General features: G+C 39.9%; 1 protein-coding gene across 1 annotated transcript in view; it reads right to left on the bottom strand.

Moving 5' to 3' along the window:
- The window catches only part of LRP12 (LDL receptor related protein 12), a 164,327-nt gene extending 144,358 nt beyond the window's left edge, over positions 1-19,969 (bottom strand). The window contains exon 1 of the mRNA XM_036741147.1: positions 19,786-19,969. Within this exon, the coding sequence (XP_036597042.1) occupies positions 19,786-19,864 (79 nt within the window). The 5' untranslated portion in view covers positions 19,865-19,969. The remainder of the gene's footprint in view (positions 1-19,785) is intronic.
- Between the last annotated feature and the right edge of the window lie 3,468 nt (positions 19,970-23,437).

The following is a 23,437-nucleotide window of genomic DNA, read 5'->3' as shown; positions in this document are numbered from 1 at the left end:
ACAAATTACTGCACTACCTGAAAGCCATGATCAAAAAAAGAGCCTAGACATCATCTTTCAAGAAATTACCAAGGAAAAGTCCCCTGATATTCTAGAGCCAGTGGGTAAAATAGAAACTGAAAGAATCCACTGATAGCCTCTTGAAAAAGATCCCAAAAAGAAAACTCCTAGGAATATTGTTGCCAAATTCCAGTTTCCAGGTCAAGGAGAAAATAGTGCAAGCAGCCAGAAAGAAACACTTTGAGTACTGTGGAAACACAATCAGAATAACACAAGATTTAGCAGCTTCTACATTAAGGGACTGAAGGGCTTGGCATATGATATTCCGGAGGTCAATGGAGCTAGGATTAAAACCAAGAAATCACCTACCCAGCAAAACTGAGTATAATGTTCCAAGGCAAAATGTGGACTTTCAATAAAATACTTTCAAGCTTTCTCAATGAAAAGACCAGAGTTGAATAGAAAATTTGACTTTCAAACACAAGAATCAAGAGAAGCATGAAAAGATAAACAAGAAAGAGAAATCATAAGGGACTTACTAAAGTTGAACTGTTATGTTTACATTCCTACATGGAAAGATGATGTGTGTAATTCATGAGACCTTTCTCAGTATTAGGGGAGTTGAAGGGAATATAGACAGAGGGCAAAGGATGAGTAGAATATGAAGGGATGATATCTAAAAAAATGAAATAAACATAAGGGGTGAAAGAGGAATATATTGAGAGGGAGAAAGGGAGAGATAGAATGGGGTAAATTATGTCACATAAAAGTGGCAAGAAAAAGCAGTTCTGTTGGAAGGGAAGAGGGGACAGGTGAGGGGGAATGAGCTAATTCTTACTCTCATGGGATTCAACCTGAAGAGGGAATAACATACACATTCAATTGGGTAACTTACTCCACAGGAAAGTAAAGAGAAGGGGATAAAAAAAGGGGGGAGGATGATAGAAGGGAGGGCAGATGGGGGGAGGAGGTAATCAAAAGCAAACACTTTTGAAAAGGCACAGGGTCAAGGGAGAAAATTTAATAAAGGGGGACAGGATAGGATAGAAGGAAATATAGTTAACCTTTCACAACATGAGAATTGTGGAAGTGTTTTACCTAATGATACATGTGTGATCTATGTTGAATTGCTTGCCTTCGTAGGGAGGGTGGGTGGGAAGGGAAGAGGGGAGAGAATTTGGAACTCAAAGTTTTAAAAGCAGATGCTTAAAAAAAAAAAAGTTGTTTTCATGCAGCTGGGAAACAAGATATATAGGGAAGGGGGCATAGAAATCTATCCTGCCCTATAAGAAAGTAAGGGGAAAGGGGATGGGGGAGGAGTGGAGTGAAAGAAGGGAGGGCTGACTGGGGAACGAGGCAATCAGAATATATGCCAGCTTGAAATGGGGGGAGGGTTGAAATGGGGAGAAAATTTGTAACTCAAAATAGTGCGGAAATCAATGTTGAAAACTAAAATATTAAATGAAATGATAAAAAGTGGCAAAATATGCCATTTTTGAAATAAAAAAAGAAATTAGGACTGAAATAAGTGGAAAAATATTCATTGCGCATGAGTAGGCTGGCCATTAAAAATAACAATACTTTAGCCTACTTCAGCGCCATATTGAACTACCAAAGTACTATTTTATAGAGCCATGCAAAATAATAAAATTAGTCTGGAGGAACAAAAGTTCAAGAATCTTAAAGGAAATAATGTGGGAAAGAAGGGGGTCTAGACTTACCACACCTTAAATTAAGCAGTATTCTTCAAAATGACTTGGTACTGGTTTAAAAAGAGTAAGCAGTCAGTCAGTGACAGACTAGGAATACAATATATAGAAGCAAACAAAACACAGTAGCATAATGTTTGATAAACCCAAAGATTTCAACTACTAAGGTAAGGAATCCTTATTTGACAAAAACTGTTGGAGAAACTAGAAAGCAGTCTGGCAGAAATTAGTTAGAGATTACTATCTCATACAATATACCAAGATAAACTCCAAATGGATACATGACTTAGACATAAAAGGTGACATAATAATAAGCAAATGAAGAGTCACATGGAAGAAATTACCTTTTAGATCTAAGGATTAAAGAAGAGTTCATGACCAAAAGAAAAAGACAGCAAGGGTCACAGAAGATAAAATGTATAATTGTGTTAATATAAAATTTGAAAGTTTTTCCATAAAATTATTGCAGTTAAAATGGCAAGCAAGTAACAGGGAAAATCTCTGCAGCAAGTTTTTTCTAATAAAGGTCTCACATCTAAGATATATAAGGAAATTAATTAAATTAATAACAAGTCATTCATTAAGAGGTGTGAACAGGTAGTTTTCAAAAGAAGATATACAAAGTTTCAACAGCCATAGTTAAAAATACTCCAAAACACTAAAAATGAGTAAGATGCAAATTAAAGTAGCTCTCAGGTTCCACTTCATACTCATCACATTGACTAAGTTGACAAAAGAGGAAATCATAAATGTCAAAGGGGCTGCAGGAAAACAAATACATTAATTCACTATTGGTGGAATTGTGAATTTATCCCACCATTCTAGAATGGAGTGAGAGGGAAAGAAAACAAATGGTTGGTAACTGGAAAAATAATAAAATTAAATTTTATAATAAAGGGGTTGGACTAGCTGATCTCTAAAGCTGACCCCGGCTTTAAATACATGATCACATGATAATGAGTTCGTCCTAAAACTGAACAGGAAGAAGAAAGCAAGCTGAATTTCACATGGGAATTGTATAGCCCTTCATAACTGGTCCCGTGTTACCTTTCCAGTCTCCTACATTTTACTTTCTTTCCAAGTACTCTGTAGAAAAAGTGACACTGGCCTTCTTTCTGTTCCTCACACAAGACATTCCCATCTCCCAATGCCATGCTTTCACTGCCTATCCCATATACCTAGATTTCTTTGTGTCCTCATGTCAATCTCCTGGCTTCCCCAGTTTCCTTCAAGTCTCAGCTAAAATCCCACCTTCTGGAAGAAACCTTTCCAGATACTCCTTAAGGCTAATAATTTCCCTCTGCTGATTATCTCCAATTCATCCTGCGTACATCTTGTCTGTAGATTGTCTCTCCCATCAAATTATAAGCTCCTTGAGAATAAGAACTATTAGTTTTGAAAGCAGATTGTTTTGAAACTTGTTTTTTGCCTTTGTCTCTTCAACACCTAGTATGATGCATAACACAAAGTAAGCAGCTAATAAATGCTTTTTGGCTATTTTCAATGATCCCAAGCTGCTTATTCAGTACATAGAAAACTGAAATCCAAGATTTTAAACCTACCACTACTAGAAAAGGACAGCTAAAGAACCCTCCAAGTTCACCAGATAATGAGGGGTCTAGCCCTAGGGCCTAGAAATGTCTAAAAATAGCTCTGGAATGTCCAAGACAGTTCTGAATCACCTCTAGGTTGGTTTGGGGCACTCATGTATAGTTAAGGGTTATTGTGGTTGCTTTTTTTTTTTTTTTAGCAGCAGAAGTGAGATCACTTGGGTACCAGTTTGAACAACTTAAGAGGAGAAAAAAAAATAACAGTGAGGAAAAGAGAAAAAAGCTCAGCTCCAACTTAAGAAGGACTAAATTAGCTGGAGCAACTGATGAGGCAATTTATTCAAAGGAACTCATGAGCATAGAAAGGATTGGAAACACAGCCAGGAAAGAAGGTCTATGTTCAAAAGCGGGGTGGGGGGGTATTCTCTTTTTTGGTATATCACATAAAACTCTTTCTTTACTTTAACCACAATGAATTCCACAAAACTCAAGTATTAGATTGAGAAACATGCTGATTTTTTGCTTCACTTACAAATGTTTTATTATTAAAGACTAAGGACTTACTAATGCATCCTGCTATTTAGATAAGTGACTTACCCTATCTCCACTCCATTTTTTGAGCAATTCAGCTGAAAAACTAATAACTTGATTATGAATATTACTATTCAAAAATTCAGTTGGAAAGATATAAATATTATCTTAATACTAACTGACTACTTAATGTGAATATTTTTAGAACTTATATGTAGTGTAAAAGGAAATTTTCTCAAACTAGAATTAAGTAAGATTCATAAAAGAATTTTATTTACTTGTTAGATGCTTTCTGTAAGGTGAAAAGGAGCTGAAGGGCATACACATTGAACTGTCCCCCAGTAATTGCTCAAGGACTTCAGCAGAGCCTCAGGCTACTGCAGTTCCTGCTAGTATGTACTTTCTCAGGCCCATTGTGACACCTTCAAATCCTTTTCTTTAAGCCTTACTGTATTTCACTAATGGCACTCCTACAATAAGTAAAGAGTCCTCTGTAAACACGACATTGGCTACTAATGTGAAAAGAGGCATATAAAATTTAAATGCCTCTCCATTTAGGAGTGAGACTGGTCCTGTCTTGCCACGACCAAAACTGAAGTATGAATTATTACTCACAACTTCAAAGGCAGCATGATAGTGCAATGTAAAGAACTCTGGGAAAAAATAACCTGGGTTCACATCCAACCTCAGGGCACTAAGTTGCTATTTCTGGGACTTCAGGGAACTTACTTATGCTCCAAAGTCCTCAGTTTCCTCATCTGAAATATAAGAGGGTAGGCCTAGATGGTTTTTCATGTACCTTCCTTATTCTGGATCTATGATCTTTTCATCTTTGCTAAGGAAAATTAATAATTAATGAATTGCACTTCTATTTACATTTCTATTCCCAAAATTATTCAAACAAAGAACTTTTGTCCTTATCAAATAAAAATATTTTCATTTCACAAGTATGGTATGCTTTCACACATCTCATTTCCCACAAAGGGTTCATATGCTAACAGTCTAATTGAAAAAAGAATTAATTACTTAAATAATTAGCCCTAAGTATGAACATAAACAAAGCTATAATCCACAAATTTGCTTCAAAATATAGCAATTGGGGTTTTTTTTAAGTGAAATATCAATGCTAAAGCATAGAGTCTTCAAAGAAGGAAGGGAAGAAGCATTTCTTAAGCTCCTACTACAAGCCATTGACCATGCTAAGTACTTTACAAACATTATCTCAGTTGATCCTCACAACAACCCTAGAAAGTAGTTACTATTATTACCTCCAGATAAGGAAATTCAGGCAGACCAAGCTGAAATGACTTTCCCAGGGTCATACAGGCGGTAAGTTTCTAAGAGTAGATTTAAACTGAGGTCTTTGTGACTCCAGGCCCAACACTCTATCAACTGCACAATCTAGCTGCCTATCCAACAGAACTCTCCAAATTCTACATTATATCTGGACTTTCAACAGCAAGGGAAGTTTAGTCTCATCAGCGTGTGACCAGGAATTTTACTATCAGTGCACATTCATCTTCTGCTTCTAGATTTCAAGAAAATGCAAAGCAGTTCAGTGTCCCTGATTTTAATTATACCCTTTAACTTCTAAGAAAAAAAATGGAACTAAAATCATCCTAGGAAGGTATTTTCTAATAAGAATTTCCATAGAAAACACACACACACACACACACACACACACACACACACACTCACACAAAACTGTATTGAGAATTGAGTTTTTCCTAGGCTCCTTTTTTCCTTTTAATCTTTCATTTTATTTAATTTTTCAATTAATGATTTATCCTTGCTCTAAAAACACAGCTCAGTATGTTTGGCCTGGGAAAGAAAATATAAACATTTCTTTAGTTAGTACTTAAAAAGCCAGTGACAAAAGTCCAAGATACTAAATACTATTGCAGAATAGAACAAATAAAAATGACAACAGAAGAGCTAGCAGTCTTCTCTATTCTAACAACACACAACTTATTGCTATAGCATTTTCAAGTATAGAAAATGTCCTTTCCACAACTATAAAACAGTGCATGGTAATTCCCATTTTACAGGTGAGGAAAAGTGGGACCGAGAAAGGTAAACTGACTTGTTCAAGTTTACAAAGATATCAAGTGATGAAGCTAAGATCCAAATCCCAGTCTTTCCATGTCCAATTCAGAACTCTTTTCCCTACACCATCCTGGTTTATAACTGTCCTTTAGGTAGTTTCATTAAATCACATAAGGCAAATAACAAGAACATTTTCCTTCACAAATTTAACAAGAACATAAATTCCAAACACTGATCTCCTTCTACATTCCTTTAAACCTTAATCTTCTTGATACTACCATGTTTCCCTTTCTTGACAAAGTAAAATGTAAGTGTTCAATTTAATAACCGTTACTCTCACTTCACTCATCTATAGGCTAAAGAGAATTTTACCTCTTGCCAAAACTGTTACTAATAGCTCGTAAGGTGAAAGAGAGCACTAAACTAGAAAACTGGTCAAACGGCTTCACCCACTTTGCAATTTCCTGTCCCACAAAGGTTATAACCAACCCAAATAAATTACAGGATCCTAAGGCAGCAACTAAAAAGATCATCATTTTATAAAGGAGCATTGCAATTAACAAGCCACTTGTGTGTGGATAGATGGATTATTTAGATACATAAATCGATGGACAGATAGACAGATGTCCCAAAAAAATAAAAATTATTCTTTCCTACTTACTAAAGAGGACAGACACCATGGCATAGTGAAAAGAGACCTAGACTTGAAGCCAGAAGAGCTGAGTTCAAGTTCCAACCTTTGACACATATAGACTTCCTAAATCTGGGTAAGTCTTTTCCTCTTTCAGAGCTCTAGGCAAATCTCAGTATAAGTTGGAGAGAAGATGCCACCCTGCAGAGTTCCCTAATCTTCAGGAGTTCCCTATGCTAATTCAATCACAAACCAGTCCCTACTCACTTGGCAGAAAATATTCACCTTGGACAAAGTTATTTGCAAGGCTGATTTCTAATACAACCATCAGCGTCCTGGAAGAAATCAAACATACATAAAAAATGCAATACCCAGTCTCATAAAGCTGGAGTTTAGTGCTTCCTGTACTCCTTTCTAAAAATATTTTATTTTATTTTTCAATTAACAAGCATTAATTAGCAAGCATTATTTTTTCTCCCCATCTCTCCAAATGAAAAGAAATAAAAATAAGCTTTTTGTAACAAATATGCATAGTTAAGCAAAATAAATCTCCATACTGTCCATGTCCAAAAATGAATATTTCATTCTGCATCTTGAATTCATCACCTTTCTGTCAAAACACAGACAGCATAGATCATAGTCTACTTCAGACCTGCACAACTTGGCAGTAGGCAGGGGCCAAAAATAAAACAGGCTAAACTTCTCTGGACCACAGATAGGTTATTTGCAGCTCACTTTCCAAGTAAAGGTATAATTAATGATTAAACTATTTTGCAAATAAACCATATTTTAAAAGGGGTGAAATTTAATTAATAGCAATTAATTACACTTATTAAGATTTTTATTTATCATGAAATTGCTCTCTCAGACTAGAGACAGACTGCTGATGATTGGCCGCCACAGGTCACGTGACAAATAGGAGAGAGTGAGCAGTGGCAACCCACCTGCCAAGTTACATGAGAGCACAATAGTGACTACTGGAAGGCGGGTTAGTAGGGCATGGACAAAGCACTCATTACATCTTTACTTTCTTTTACATTCAGTAAATCCTTTGGTGGGCTGCAAGTGGCCCTCAGGTGGTATGTTGTACAGGCGAGGTCTACTAGAATCACCCTAAGTCATTGCAATTGTACTCTCCGGAGTTCTTAAGTCTGTGAAAGTTGTTTACCTAGATTCCTCAAAAAATACTATTTCATTTAAGTTCCATTCCCACCTATCACGTCCTCAATGAAAAGAGAACTATTAACTAAAATATTTATTCATGCACTTTAAGTTTCCTCAGCCTTCTCTTATGTAGGTTAAATAATCCAAATTCCTTTAGTATTGGACCAAAGGGTCAGAGTTCCCAGAGTAGAAGCCATACTCGTATGACAACAATCCCTTAGAATCCACCAAAGGTTCGTGACTGACTGGAACTGCATATTGGGACAAAATCTAAAAAAACAGTATTTCCATTATTTTACCAACTTTAAAAAAAACAGTAGGTCCTAAAGACAAGGCTATGGAACTTATGAAACTTGTGGTTATTTTATGGGAACTAAGTCACTAGGATAGGAAAATGGGGGGAAAAGTAGCCATTTTATAAAAAGCAAGGTGGATGAGAAAAGAGTGAAGCCTAGTCAGCTAAATTTCAATTCCTAAAAAAGGACTACATTGATTTGCATACACAAAGAATGCTAGCACCCTTTAGTTACTTTAGTAAAGTCATAATTTTGCCTGCTGAGGTACTATTCCCTTGATACAAATCGAAACTCATCTATGCTTCTATAAAAGTAACCACCTTATTTTAACTCAACATTTAGTAAGCTCCCACTATACTAAGTACACAGTGCTAAGCACTAGAAGAGAGAAAAAGATATCTACCAAAATAGTTTAAAATCTAATATCACGCATATACAAATAATAATAAAAGAATATGAATTATAAATAATATAATAAAAATAAATAATAAAAAGAATAACAAAGCTCAAATTAACGAATTTTTAAAAACAAGGAAGAAATACAATATACTTTCCTCGAAACAACCCTGTGAGATGTTAGAAATACTGTAAACCATATTTTTGTTGTTATTGTTCAGTTGTTTCAGTCCTATCAGACTCTTCATGACCCGTGTACAGTTTTTTTGGCAAAGACACTGCAGTGGTTTGCCATTTCATTCTCCAGTTCATTTTATAGAGGCAGAACTGAGGCAAACAAGGTTAAGTGACTTACCTAGGGTTACACATCTAATACATGTCTGAGGCTAGATTTGAATTCACAAAGATGAATCCTCCTAACTCCAGATCTGTCAGTCTATCCTCTGCGCCACCTAGCTGCCCACATTTTACAGATGAGAAAATCGAGAGCCCATGTGTTTTAAAGCTAGTATTAGAGCCAGGACTCAAACCCATAACTTCCAACTAAGCTCACTGTAAATAAGTGCAACTAAGTACTATACTACATCATGTAGTCAGAGAGTTTTTTCATCCATAGTGGACACAGGAAGGACAAATTACTTTTGACTAGGAGGTATATGAACAAAGACTTTATGAAGAAGATAATCAACATAACCTCATGTTTTCATTCAAGATTACTAACACTATTCAAAAAATCAGGTTTATTAACTACTTAACCTGAAAAATAAACATTCCCTAAAATTTTATAGCTCCTTTAAGTGATTAAAATCCTCACCTATTAATACAAATTTCATTTCTTTTTCTACTTAAATTTCCCATCTTTTCTCCTGCCTTCCAAGGTCTCTTAGTTAAAAAAAAAGAAAAAAAGAAAAGAAAAAAGAAACTTTTTATCACAAAGACAAGAAGGTCTCTTCCTTTCTTGGCATTAAGCCTATAAAAACTTTCTGAACACCCTGTCAAGTCCCTGTTCAACTAAAATTCCAGACCAAATTTCTTCTATGACTTCCTCTCATTTTTCATCTCCTATGTTTCACTTTTATTCTCTCCAAATGTTATCTTCCGAGTTCTTCCAAGTTCACTTACTTTCCTTAATTCTCTAGGAACATAACGACTGTCCTCTGAAACCAATTAATAGTAGATTGGTCACAGTCATTCACTCAACAAACATTTCACTGTACAAAATACTATGCTTGGGGCTTTGGAGATAAGTAACTTTAGATAAGTTAGTCTCTGCCCACACAGAGTGGTAAATGTATGTGAGGTAAGGGGGACTAGAGGAGAAGATACACTGGTGACCGTAATACAGGATAACAAGTAATAAATGCATTATGGAATTAATTGCAAAATAAAGTATGTGAGAAGATATGAGAAGAAAGATCAATAACAGAAAGGACAGCAGAACTGGGGAAGCCTTAATGTAAAAAAGGACTATTTAAGCTGAGTTTAAAGGATAGAAAGACAGAGGAATTCAACAAGTGAGGGGTGGAAGAAGACATTTCATACACGGTGACCAGCATGAACAAAGACAGGGTGTTTGGAAAGTGCAATTCAAGTTTAAAAGGAAAAAAAGTCATCTACTTGGCAGAAATGTAGTATGCTGAGAAGGGAATACCATGAGATAAGCAGTGAGTCAACAAATATTTATTAGGTACCTATTATGTGTCAGACACTGTGCTAAGTGCCAAATACACAAAGGAAGGGAAAAGAGAGCTGTAAAGATTGGGGAGGAGGAGGGAGCTGGAAGGGGGAGAATTCTAAAGCTATTAAAAGTCAAACAGAGGCTTATATTTGATCCTAGAGATAATAGGGAATTTATGGGGGGAGGGAGAGAAATGGGTTGAGAAAGGAAAGGACTTGAAGCAGGCAGATTCATCAGTAGACTACTATGACAGTCCAGGCATGAGGTGATGAGGGCCTGCACCAGGATGATGGAAGTGGCATATCGGAGAGATGTTATGAAGGTGAAATCTACAGGCTTTGGATATGAGGGATTGAGAGTTAGATGTTGATGATGACACCTAGGTTTCAAGCCTGAGGAACTGGGAAGATGGTGGTGCCCTCAATATTCACAGGTAAATTTGAAGCAGGGGAGAGTTTGGAACGAAAGATGATGAATTCAGTTTTTAACATGTAGAATTTGAGATGTCTCAGGACATCTAGAATGTATTAAATGTGACTGGAGATTCCAAAGGTCAGCAAAATGGTTAGGGCTGGATAAATAAATTTGAGAATCATCAGCTTGAGATGACATCTGAATCCATACGAGCAGATGAGATCACCAAGTGAAATAATACAGAGACAGAAGAACCCAGAACAGAGAACTGTGGGACATGGTAAGCAGGTATGCCATGGATGGAGATCCAGCAAAGGAGACTGTGAAAAAGAAAGGTGGGAGGAGAACCAGAAAGAACAGCCATAAAAACCTAGAGAGAAGAGATTATCAAAGAGAAGAGACTGACTGAAGTGTTGAAGGCTGAAGAGAGGTCAAGAAAGATGAAGACTGAGAAAAGGCCATTCATTTGATTTGGCAATTAGTAACCATTAACCATTAGTAACCATTAACCATAGTGACCATTAGTAACCCTGGAGAGAACAGCTTTGATTAAATGATGAAATTGGAAGCCAGATTATAAGCAGTTAAAAAGAGAGTGAGAAGAGAAAACATGGAAGCAGCTATTGCAGACAGCCTTCTCAAGGAGGTTAGTCAAAAAATGAAGGCAAATTCTGGTTCAACAGTTGATGGAGGGAATCAAGTGAGGGTTTTTTGAGGATGGGAGAGGCATGGGCATGTTTGCAGGCAATAGAGAAACAGTTCAAAGAAAGGGAGAGGTTGAAGCAAAGTGAGGTAGTGGGGATGACAGCAGAGGCAATCTCTTGAAGAAGACAAGATGGAATGGCATTAAGGTATGAAATATAAAGTAGTGGAAGGCTTTGAATGTTGGGCAAAGAAGTCTAATCTTTAATCAGTAGATAACAAGAAGCTGCTTAAGATTTTCTGAGCAAAGGAATGACCCAACTAAATCTATACTTGGGTAAGTACAAACGCTGAAGCTCTATAGAAACATCTCTTACTATTAAAAGGTTGCTAAAAAATAGCCCAGGCAAAGGACATGTATGAAAATGGTGGTAGGAATGGAAAAAGGAGACAGATGGCTTCCTCCAAAACTCAGCTCAAATCTTACCTTCTATAGAAGATCTTTCCTGATCCATTCCCCTGCTGGTTCTTTCCCTCTGAGATTACTTTTCACTAATATTGAATACATCTGGTAGGTATGATTCTCTGCATGTTGGTATCTTTCGTTAGGGTGTAAGCTCCTTGAGGGTAGACTATTTTTAAAAATTTCTTTGGAGCTCAGCAATGTGCCTGACGCATAATAAGCACTCATTAAATGCTTGCTGACCTATTACTTCCAGGATCAAAATCATCTGGCATTCAAAGCTCTTCTTAACTTCCTCTCTACTCCTAACTTTACACCTGTCTTTTTCCTTTCTTTGAATATTCAGCATTTAGCACAGTGCCTAGCACACAGCAGGCATTTACTAAATATTTACTGACTGGTTAATATAAAAGAGGTACAGCTGAGGTATCAACAGAGAAGGCATTGTGATACAATGCAAAGAGTACTATGTGGCTCTGGAATGAGGAGAGATATCCCCAAGACTTAAAATATGGTAGGGAGTGAAGCACAGAAACAGTGATATACAGAGAAACATATTTAAGGGGAAAGAATAAGCATGGTTTGGGGAATTTTAAGTTTAGGGTGCTTGCAGGACATCAATATGGAGATAATCCTATTGTAAATACACTTCTTGGAGCTCAGAGAAAAGTGTAGAAAACTAAAGATACAGATTTTGGAGACGTGCATACAGGTGGTAGCTGAAGCTGAAACTTCAAAGTGAGTGAAATTAGATGGCAGAGAGAGAGACAGACAGACACACAGACAGAGAGAGAGAGAGAGACAGAGAACAGAAAATAGAGGGCCAAGAACAACAATTGTAAAACATCTCTATAAAAGGATCAGGAAGAAGATGAAAAGCCAACAAAGAAGAAAGAAAAGCCAGTTATTGACAGAAAGAAAACAGTAGATTATGATAATCCTAATGATAAAGAAGATAGAGTTGCCATAAGGAAAGGTCAACAGCAACAAAAAACTAAGAGGTCAAGGAGGATGCTGATCAGTGGGGACCTTAGATAGAGGTTAGCCTAGTTCCTGGCACATGGCAATTACTTAATAAATGCTTGTTGACTGAATGACTAGTTTCTGTAGAATGGTGGCAATGGAAGACTGATTATAAGGGGATAAGGAATGAGTAGGTAGTGTGGAAGAAACGGCATAGAAATCACTTTTTCTTTTTTCACCAGACCTATGATTTCACTGGTATATAAAGTCCTGTCCCCCATAAAATTCAGCAAGCAACTAATTGACATCTTAAAGAGTCTTTGAAAATTGCCTGCAGTACTGAGAGGTTAAATAACTTATATCCTGTCACAAAGCTTAAAGTCAAAACTTTCTTTCCACAGCACCATACTATCTTATAGATATGAAAAACAGGGATACCTCTTATCTTCTTGAATGGATAATGAAGCAGAGAAATCTTAAAGAATGGAAAAAAAACAGGGAACTGAGGAAGTTTATACTAAATGGCCTCAGTCTTCTCAGCGAAGAAGTCATCTACTCTTAAGTATGGGCAGTGGGAGTAAGAGGTAATAGGGAAAGGTCTGGAACAGTCACTGTAAGAAATGAGATAGTGAGTCAAGTCATCTTTGGCTCTTCACTTTTCCCTCACCCCATCCCAAAATCCAATCAATTGCAGTCAAGTAGATTTCATCTGCATGATATCTAAGGTGTCCCTTCTTTTCCACTCCCACTCTAACCACCCTAGTCCAGGCCTTCCTACTTGTAATTTTACAGTTTTCCAAAACATTCCTTCACTACACTACTCCAGAGTTCAACGGCTCCTTATTACCCACAGAAAAATTATAAACTCTTGATCCTAGCATTCTAGACATTCCACAATCAGGAATCAACCTGCCTTCCTACGTAGGACCATATATTAATCTACTTTATCTCATGCTATCTCCTCTTATGTACTCTATATCATAGACTACTAAATTTCCCTCTCCCACTACTCTAGTTTTCATTTTGCTCTCTTCTGTTTCTTTTTGCCCTTGCTCATGTCTTCACCCTGCTCAAAACAGACTTCCTTACCTCAGCTTCACCAGTTGAATTTTCTCTTCCTTTCTTCAAGATCCATCTGAATTGCCACCTCCTCCAGGAAGCCTTATCTACATTTGTATCCCTAGACAAGTCAAGTCAAGTCATCAAGCATTTCTTAAGTGCTTACTACATGCTAGGCACTGTGCTAAGTACTGGGGATACATAGAACAGCAAAGACAATCCCTGCCCTCAAAGAGCTCTCAATTCAACGGGGGACACAACATTCAAACAACTCTGTATGAACAAGGTAATTGGAGATAACCTCAGAGGGAAGACTCTAGAGGGGGTCGTGGAGGGGGGGGGGGGTGAAACAGGAAGGGAAAGTAACTGGAAAGGCCTCCTGCAGAGAAGGCAGAATTTGAGCTGAGTCTTTAAGAAAGCTGGGAAAGTTAGGAGGTGGAGATGAAGAGGGAAGACATTCAAGGAAGGGGAAAGGCATCAGATTTTCTGTGTGTTATACATGAGGGACAGCAAGAAGGCTCTATTGCTAAATTGTAGAGTATGTAGAGAAGAGTGAAGTATAAAAACATTGGAGAGTTAGAAAGGGGTCAAGTTGTAAAAAGTTATAAAGCTAAACAAAACATTTTATATTAGATTCTGAAGCTACTAACATGACTTGAGATGAGGTTGGACTAGAGTAGTGAAAGACTTATGGCAGGTAGACATCATAAGGCAAATGTAATTATCCAGGCATGAAGTGATGAGGGCCAAGTACCAGAAAGATGGCATGTCAGAAGAGAGAGAAATATACTAGATGTTGTAAAGGCAGAAACAAGAAGGCTTGACAACAAATAGGGTATGTGGGGTAAGAGTGAGAAGCTGAGGATTACTACTGTGTTTCTAGCATGGGCAACTGAGAGGATAGTGGTGTCGTCAACAGAAAATGGGAAGTTAGAAAGAGGATGGCATTGGGGGTAAGAAAATGGGTTCTGATTTTGGATATGTTGCATTTAAGATGTCTATGAGACATCCAGTTTAAGAGGTCTAATAGGTGGTTGGTGATTCTAAACTAGAGATCAACAGAGAGATTAAAGTTTGATCAATGGATTGAAGAATTATCTGGATAAGGACTTAGGAACTGCTGAAATCATCATGGGAGAAAGTGTAGAACAAGAAGGTAAGAAGGCTTAGAACAGACCCCCAACAGACACTCATAGTTAACTGGTATGACCAGAAGGAAGATCTAGGCACCCCCCCCCCCCAAAAAAGAAAGAAACCCAGACCGGTAGCACCTGGAGAACCTGGAGAGTGGTGTTATGAAAACCTAAACAAGGGAAAATAGGCTAGAACAGAATCTCTGGATGATGGACTTACAAGGTTTAGGCTCAAATCCAGGATCTGCTACTTAATACTTATTTGAACTTGGGCAAGTTGCAACTTCTCTGGGCCTCAGTTTAATCATGTGTAAAATAAAGAGGTTGGGCTAAATGATCTCTAAGATCTTTTTCTGGGTCTAAATAGATGCTACTTCTCTAACTTGCAGAACATTTTGTACTTTCTCACTGACCAGAGGTCACAGTAAAGACAAACATTAGTTAGATATAATGTTCTGAGGTCTACAAAGCATTTCCTTAAAGCCATTCTATGAGACAAATATATCATTATCCCATCCTATAGATAAGGAAACTGGGGTTCATATTAAGTGATTTGTTCAAGATCACACAACTAGAAGTGGAAGAATGGAAAGCTGTGGTCATGGTGAGATTTCACAGCTGTAGATCTTGTAGATGTGAAAGATGTTGAGATCTTTGGTGTCATCAAGTTATCATATGGCTCAGTAGAAGAGGCTACGATATGGACAAACAAGGCTGAATTGGGAGGAATAAGACTGAGTATCTAGGAGGCTAACAACTTTCTACCTGACGACAACTTAGAATTCTACAGAATGTATTGCCTCCACTTGTTTTTCACATTGGTCTTGATGTTCTAGATAATTCTGACTGTGAATTCAAACAAAGTAGTTTCATGCATAAAATATACTGAACCAAAATGAATTATTTGACTACTGATCAGGCTGAAGTTCAGGTTTTCTTTCTCACCTTCCAGGAAGTTCTACATTCTCTCCAAAATTTGAACTTCCAAGTGAATTCTTAAAGAAATGATTCATAAAATGATACTGACTCATCTAAAAATAACATGAGGATAATACTAAATACATAAAATAATATGCAGGACACTTTGCTGTCTAACATTTTACACTCTCCTCTTCGTTCCAGTGACACTTGACCTTGCTATTTGTTGAACAAGATACTCCTGTCTCCCAACTCAGGGCATTTTCACTGACTCCCCCTCACGTATGGAATGGTCTCCCTCTTGGCTTCCCAGTTAAAGTCCCAGTTAAAATACCAATTCTACAGGAAGCCCTTCAGGAAGCCTCTTTTAATTCTAGTCCCTTCCCTCTGTTGATTATTTTCTATTTATCCTATATATAACTTATTTGCATATAATTGTCTGTATGTTGTCTCCATCAGACTGTGAGCTCCTTGAGGGCAGGAACTATCTATCTGCCTTTCTTCAAATCTCCAATGCTTAGCACAGTGCCTGGCATATACCAGGCACTTAATATTTACTGACTGAATGACATGCAAATACTTTTAAGTGCAAAACTAATGTCATTTACCCCCACCACCCCCACAACATTTAATACGATGTGTGTAGAACAGAAACTTAACAATCTTCATTGAATTAATTTGCAGTCAGCAAAACATTTTTGGTTGAAAATCAGCTTACTTATAAATGCCATCACATATGAAGGAAAGTCTCATTTTCTACCAAACATTCACTGCAAGCAACACTGCTCAGTCTTCTCTAGGTTAAATAACCCAAATACAGAATCCTGAAATTTTCTGCACATATTTCTCAAAGATCTATGTACACACAACTAATAAATATTAAACTTCCATCTGGTAGAAAAGGGGCTTTTAAAAACAATGAAGCTATTCCATTTGCTGAGTATGGGGATACTAATAGATAGAAACAAGAGTGTTCTATATGATACCTGATAGCCCTAGAAAATATGTATTCATATATGACACTCTAGGAGGCACTTAAAAAAACTACTGCAATAGTAAGAGTTTAACATAATGGACAGAAAAATCATTTTAGAGCCAAGAAGACCAGGGTTCATGTCCCACCTCTGACATATACTATGTGATCCAGGGCAAATTACTTAACTACTCTGAGGGCTAAATTGCAGAGAGGTAACAACCTGCATTGATAAAGGGAATTTCCTCATCTGGGAGTTTCCTATATACCAATGAAATCACTGGGTCCAGTCCCTTTCCCTTACTGCTAATAGTACCAGTTCCTGGGGAGAAATCTTGGTTATCACTAGTGTTCCTGTCCCTTCAAAACCTGTAAGCAAACTTGCAAGTAAGACAAAAGGCATGTCCCTGCAATTTAGTCCTTTGCTTCTAGTTCCTATAAGCCTACAACACTGTCAAGATAGAGCAAATACTGGCAGGTAATTGTACCTATCCAGCTATTTCTTCAAAAAGAAAAAGAACAAGTCTGCTTTATATAATAATTTAGACATTCCAAATACAGCTTTGGAGTTCAGAAAAGTTACTTGCAAATATCAAAGCCACACACATCTGAGTTCACCCATAACGGTCATATGAGAATATGTATGCCAAAGCAAATAAATGCAGAGAAGCACATAAGGCAAGCACATGATATGTTTCAAAGAATTATCAAAGTAAAAGTCAAAGCCATGCAACATTAAAGTTGATAGCTAAGAAAGGGCAATGTGAAGCAGTTAGAGATGGAAATGGCTTAATATAAGCCAAACACCATGGTCTTCATGGTGGGATCCATGCTACCGTTACTGGGAAGAACTGGTTCTTTCAAAGCACACTAGAATTGCTTTTGAAGAAAATGCATTTTAGACAAAGAAAGTCCCAGAAACTCAAGGGGTATGTTTCAAGATACATTATATTCCATTCTTTAGACTTTGACATAAAGCCAGATATAGCTGAGAAAAGAAAATGTACAAATACAAATATAAGTTTCCCAGATGGATGTAGGGCAATGATTTCCTTTCATCACAGTAAAGGCACTGCTTGATGGTCTGGAAGTCATGCTTGGCAAAATCATTTCTAGTTTTAAAAAAGTAGCTTTTATGTCTATACTCAAATTTTGCAAAGGTATTTTTAGAAAAGTGAGTTCAGGTCTTTTCTTGTGTTACACCTGGGAAAACACTTGCAAACTCAAAAACAGAACACTTTTTAATGTTTTCCTTAGTGTAAAACTTCACTTTTTAGTAAAAACTCAATTGATCAATATATGTACGAACAAAGCAGAAGAGAATGCAGGAAAGCAAACAACCTACATAGACATTTCCTGGTGTCCCATCCCTGGAGGCTGAACTAATCCCAGTCTAAACTCAAGAGATAAAGATAAAAAAAAAAAAAACTAGTACTTAGGCAAACTAATGCAATTACTTATTATAACCCAGTAGTTCAAATGGATGGCTTGGGTTTATTTAGACAAGGATACAGTTGAGTACACCCAAGTTCTTAGACTAAGTCTGACAACCACTCACTCCCTCCCCCTTTCTCCTCACCTCCTGTACAGCCCAAGACCACCCCAATTTTAACTAACCTTCCAAATGCTAGATAAAAACCTGAGGCATCTTTAGGCTGAAGGGAACAAGGCAGTTTACTGATCTTTAGTGTAAAACTAGACCCATAAAATGATGATCACTACTAACTCATGCAATGAACAATCAAAAATTTTGTACTGTTCTTAAAAAGAAAAACTATATGGTTTACAAAATACTTTCCTCAAAATTGCTGCAAGGCACTGCACAAGTATTATAACCATGTTACAAATGAAGAAAAACAGCTTCCATGAGGTTAAATGATTTATATAACCAGTCATATAGCTAGCAGGTATAAAGATGGAATTCTAAACCAGGATTTCTTAATCTAAGACCAGGCTTTTTTGGACACACATAATTCCATCTTGGGTAACAATAATCCCAAATCCAAAAGACAACATATTAAGCCATCAAGACCAAGAGTCTTATAGTTGAAAGAACATCTAAAAGACTTCTAACAAGCAAGAAACAGTGGATGCCACTTTAAGTAAATAATTTTTACTACAATACTTTATAACTTGCCAGGAGTTAAGACAGCTACCACATCTACCACCGGTGGATGTTTTCAGAAAAGACTATGACAATGCTCATCTGTGACATATGATCACTGGAATCCTCTGAGAAGATATACTGTTCAAATGGAGTGTATTTATGACTGACATAATCAAACTCCAAAACAAATAGACAAGTTAAATTTTCACTTTTTTTTTCTGTTCAACTCTGGGTACTTTATGGGCTGACCCCAAGTGTGGCGAGTAGTCGGACTTGGGTTAAGAAGCCAGAACGAGTCACGGAGTCAGAAGGTGGAACGGGATGTCCTCACTGGTTTACTCGAAATACTCTTCCCTGCCCTTATGGGAAGCTTTAAATTTTAAAGACACCTATGAATGCTTGATCGCTTGCTCGCCTTTCCTAAGCACAGAAGGTAAAGCCCATTTCAAAGACCAGGAAATAAAGTGGAAGAAAACCGGAGGCTGTCAAGGGTGCTGGCATGACAACGGGGCTCTGGAGTTGCAGGGATGTTCCGTAAAGATAAAGAGAAAAAGGTAAAGCGCTCCAGGGACGGCGTGAGATGGGGCTGGAAACTATTTGCAGGCCTTCCTGTGCATGCAGGCTGCTCCCGGGTGAGTAGGATACCGCATGCCCGCACGAAGTGAGCCTCTACCCCACGGCTGGGGAGAAGGGAGCCCGTGAACCCCAGGGGGCAGGGGGGCTTAGGGAGGGCCAGCCTTGGGGGTCTTGGGGGAGGAGAGAACTTCCTGAGAGGGTGGGGAGGGGGTGTCTGAGGGGGAGAAGTCAGATCCCGCAGCCCACGGGGAAGGAAGACTGTTCCCTCCAGCACTTTTCCTCCCTTGGGGGGTGGGGGGCGCGAGGGTCGGGAGGAAGGTCGGTTCGGGAGGGAGCCCGGGCCCTCCAGCCCAGGACAACTCCGCCGCTCCCCCGCAGGTAGGAGCACAAGCGCCGCCTTTGTGTGCCCCACGGAGCCGGGCTCCCTTTCGTCCGTCCCGGGGGAGGCCTCGGGGAGGGGGGAAGAGGGGGTGTCCCTGGCTTTGTTCATTCACCGCCAAGGGGGGGATGCGGGGGTTAAGGGGGGGGATACTTACCGCCCACACTGACGAGGAAAAGCAGGAGCCCAGCTGACCTCCAACCCGGGGGCTCCTTTGTGCTCCCGCGACGGGCCATGGCCACGGCAAATGGATGGAGGGAACCGGGAGGAGGAGCCGGAGAGAGACGCCGCTGCCGCCTCTGCCGCCGCCGAGCCCCCGGCTGCTCCCTCCCTGCACACACCGCGGCGGGGGGGAGGGGAGGGAGCCCGCGCCGCTGCCGGAGCCGCCGCTGCCGCGACTCGCGCGCACCCCCTCCCTCCCTCCCTCTCTCACTCTCTCTCACTCTCTTCCCCCCGGAGCCGCGCTAGGACACCGCGCGGAGTAGGCGGCGCGGGGGCGCAGGGCAGCGAGCGCTCCGGAGGCCGCCGGCGTGGGGAGGGGGGGGCGTGCACCGGCTTCGCGCCACTGAGACAGCCCCCCCACCGCCGCCGCCGCCGCCGCCGATGCCGCTCGCCAGACAGAACGCGAGCTCCCACACACACTCATCCGTGCGTTCGGCAATCCCTCTACCCCGCCTGGTCCCTCTTTTCCTCCCAGCCTCTAGCTTAGAGGCTGGGAGACCGTTTTGAGTCTCAGGAGGGAAGGGGGAGGGGGAAACGTAGGAGCCAGACCGCGACAATCGATGGCCGAGCGCCTAAACGCCCGCGACTGTCTTCTCTCTTCCAGCTGGGGATCCGGGAACGAAGCGGAGTGATGGGGGCGGGGGGTTGGGGGCGGGTTGGAGGTGAGGTTGACTGTTGTGCGTGGTCTCAGGTTGTGGTAGCTCCCCTCTGACCCGCCTTGTTGGGGCGAGGGCTCTAGGGTGAGTGGGAGGAACCGGAGTGGCCGTGGGAGGCAAGCAGGGATCGCGGGGCTCTCCAAATGGAGAGCTGGTGAGACTCCGAGGAGCAGGAGGTAGCACTCACGCTGCGGGACAGGGAGCCCCAATCTGTGTATGATGTATGCACACACATTCGGGCCGAAGAGGCTGCGTCACACGCACGCGCGCACACACACGGTCACTATCTTGCACCCTTGAGTCAGGCCAGAAAGTGGAGGCGCTTCTCTGATGACCATAGCAACTGCCGGAGGCCCTTGGACATCCCAGCTTGAGAGTCTCAGGCTGGGCCAGGATGCGGGGGCGAACCGCTCCTGGAATTCTGCCTCGGAGCGGCAGAAAGTGTGTGATGGCATCTACAGACCAGTTGTCAAGCGTCATACAACTCAATTTTGCCCACTATACAAAAATTACTGGCGGAGCTTTTAAGCACCGAAGTTTTGGCCAAGTCACCCTGTGTCTGGGCCTCAGTTTCTTCATATGTAAAATGAGGAGTTTATGTTAAATCATCGCCAGGGTTCCTTCTAGGTCTAAATCCTTTGCCTCCCAACTCTGAAGTTCAGAATCGGTCGGCTGTTACCAAGGGCTACGTAAGAAGCCTTTTTCTTGCTTGCCCCAGCTGTGTGACTTGACAACAGATTTGGGCCCGATGATATTTCTGTTGACCTACTAATTTCTCATTTCAGTATTCTTTTCCAGTAACTGATAGTATCAAAAGAATTTAGTATAACTTGTATAAAGCATAACAATTGACTTAACTTGTAAATATATATATCAACAAATTTCAAACCCAAGAAAAGTATTTTGCAAGAACTAGCAACATTCTCCATGCAGAGAAATAGCAATCTGCAATACAGAGGTTTTTCTTAACAACCTCCACTAAAGGCAGTCTTAAAAGGCTCTTCACAGCATGGAGATGACCCTGGACTCTTATAAGACTAGAATAACAGGGTGCAAGCTCTGGTAAGTTCTACAAAGCTGGAAGGTCTTGAGTATGAGCTGGTAAAGGACATATGTCCTGTCAGAGGAAGAGCTGCCTAAGCAGGTCTGGAGATATTTTATCACCAAATTGACTGGAGTGGTGTTTTTCCCCCCAGCTACTGTATCTGTCAAAGACTTGATCATTGAAGTATTACAGTATGTTTTTAGTTGCTTTGCAATGTTGATTGCATTCTGGGATTCCTGGATTCCCTCATTGCCTGCCTCAAGGAGTACTTTATAAAAGAAACAAATGTGGTTAACCACTGTGGTAAGGACTGGCCCTAGGCAAAACTATGATTCCAACAAAGTTAGCTTTAGGCACCCCTCTCTTGATTTTCATTATCTTTTCACCCACTTTTGGTGTTCTACACACACACTCTCACACACACACAAAACACCAACAACACTACACTGAGTATTCTCATGCTACCACTTGGCTGCCAAACCTACCCTCCTGGAGGAGAAAACTCCTGGGACCATGTCAGCACCCTAATACAGGCCCTCATTTCCTCACACCTAGACTATTTCAATATCCTTCTGGATTATTTCCCTGGCCAGTTTCTTCCCACTGCAGTCCATCCTCCACTCAGATCCCTCAAAGTGATTTTTCTAAAATCTGAGTCTTACTATATCTCACTCTGACTAAACTCCGGAGGCTCCCTATTACCTTCAGGATCAAATATAAAATCCTCTGACTTGACCCCTCTTTACCTTTCCAGTCTTATATTTCATACCCTTCCACATAATCTACTATCCAGTGACACTGGCCTCCTTGCTATTCAGGCACTAGATATTCATCTCCCAACTCCAGGCAGTTTCACTGGTGCTCCTCCATGCCTAGTGTGCTTTCCTTCCTTCACCTCCACCTCTGGTGGCCCTGGCTTCTAGTTTGAGCTGAAGTTCCACCTTCAAGAAGCCTCAATATCCCACTTAACAATAGTGCCTTCTCTCTGAGATTATCTCCAATTTATCCTGTATCTATCTTGTTTGTTCATAGTCCTTTATATGTTTTCTCCACCTCACCATTAGACTGCAAGTTCTTTAAGGACAGGGACCATTTTTTGCCTTTCTTTGTATCCCCAACACTTAGTCTTGTACCTAGCACATAGTAGGTGCTTAATAAATGCTAGTTGCCTGACAGGATTCCTCCCCCTCTCCCCCTTACCCCATCCTCCCTCTGAGATCCTCTCAAACTTACCCTTGCATGTATGTGCAAAGTTGTTTACATTTTGTATTCCCCATTAGAATGAGAACTCTTTGAAGCCAGGGGCTGGTTTTGCTTTTGTATTTCCAGTACTTGGCATAGTGCATAGTAGACTTAAATACTTGTAGATTTGACCCAGCTCAAGCCTGAACATACCTCAGTTTCCTTTCTTTCCCATATACAATTTTTTTTTCCTATTATGTGACATTCTGTCAAGAATCTACAGTTTTCTCCTCAGTTTTCACTTAGGAAGTAACCAAATAAGCTAATTCACTCCAACCTTTTAGTAGCTCAACACAAATAAGTGTTGCTCTCTCCCCAAGTGAGTTGGTGTTTTTAACTGGGGACATTTCCTTTAATCAAAGGAATTGAATTAATGATAATTTTCCAAAGTCAACAACAAGCTGGTAGGTGAAACACTTTCAGAGCCAGAAAGCCCTTTTGGTTTCCTTCAGATCACACCATCAAGACTGACAATTAGCTTTTCTGACTGTGCATAAGACTGGCACTGGCTATGTTCATGTGCTCTGCCTATGACAGAAGGTTGCTGTGAGAATCAGATAATAACAGAGGCACACAAAAGCTCAATACAAGTGGCAATGGTTCATAAATGGCTCATTGTGAAACAAGCACTAAGCTAAACTGCT

Source organism: Trichosurus vulpecula, chromosome 1 (assembly GCF_011100635.1).
Source record: "Trichosurus vulpecula isolate mTriVul1 chromosome 1, mTriVul1.pri, whole genome shotgun sequence".
Taxonomy (NCBI): domain Eukaryota; kingdom Metazoa; phylum Chordata; class Mammalia; order Diprotodontia; family Phalangeridae; genus Trichosurus; species Trichosurus vulpecula.
The sequence above is the reverse complement of the archived record's forward strand: the minus strand, read 5'-3'. Positions and strand labels throughout refer to the sequence as shown.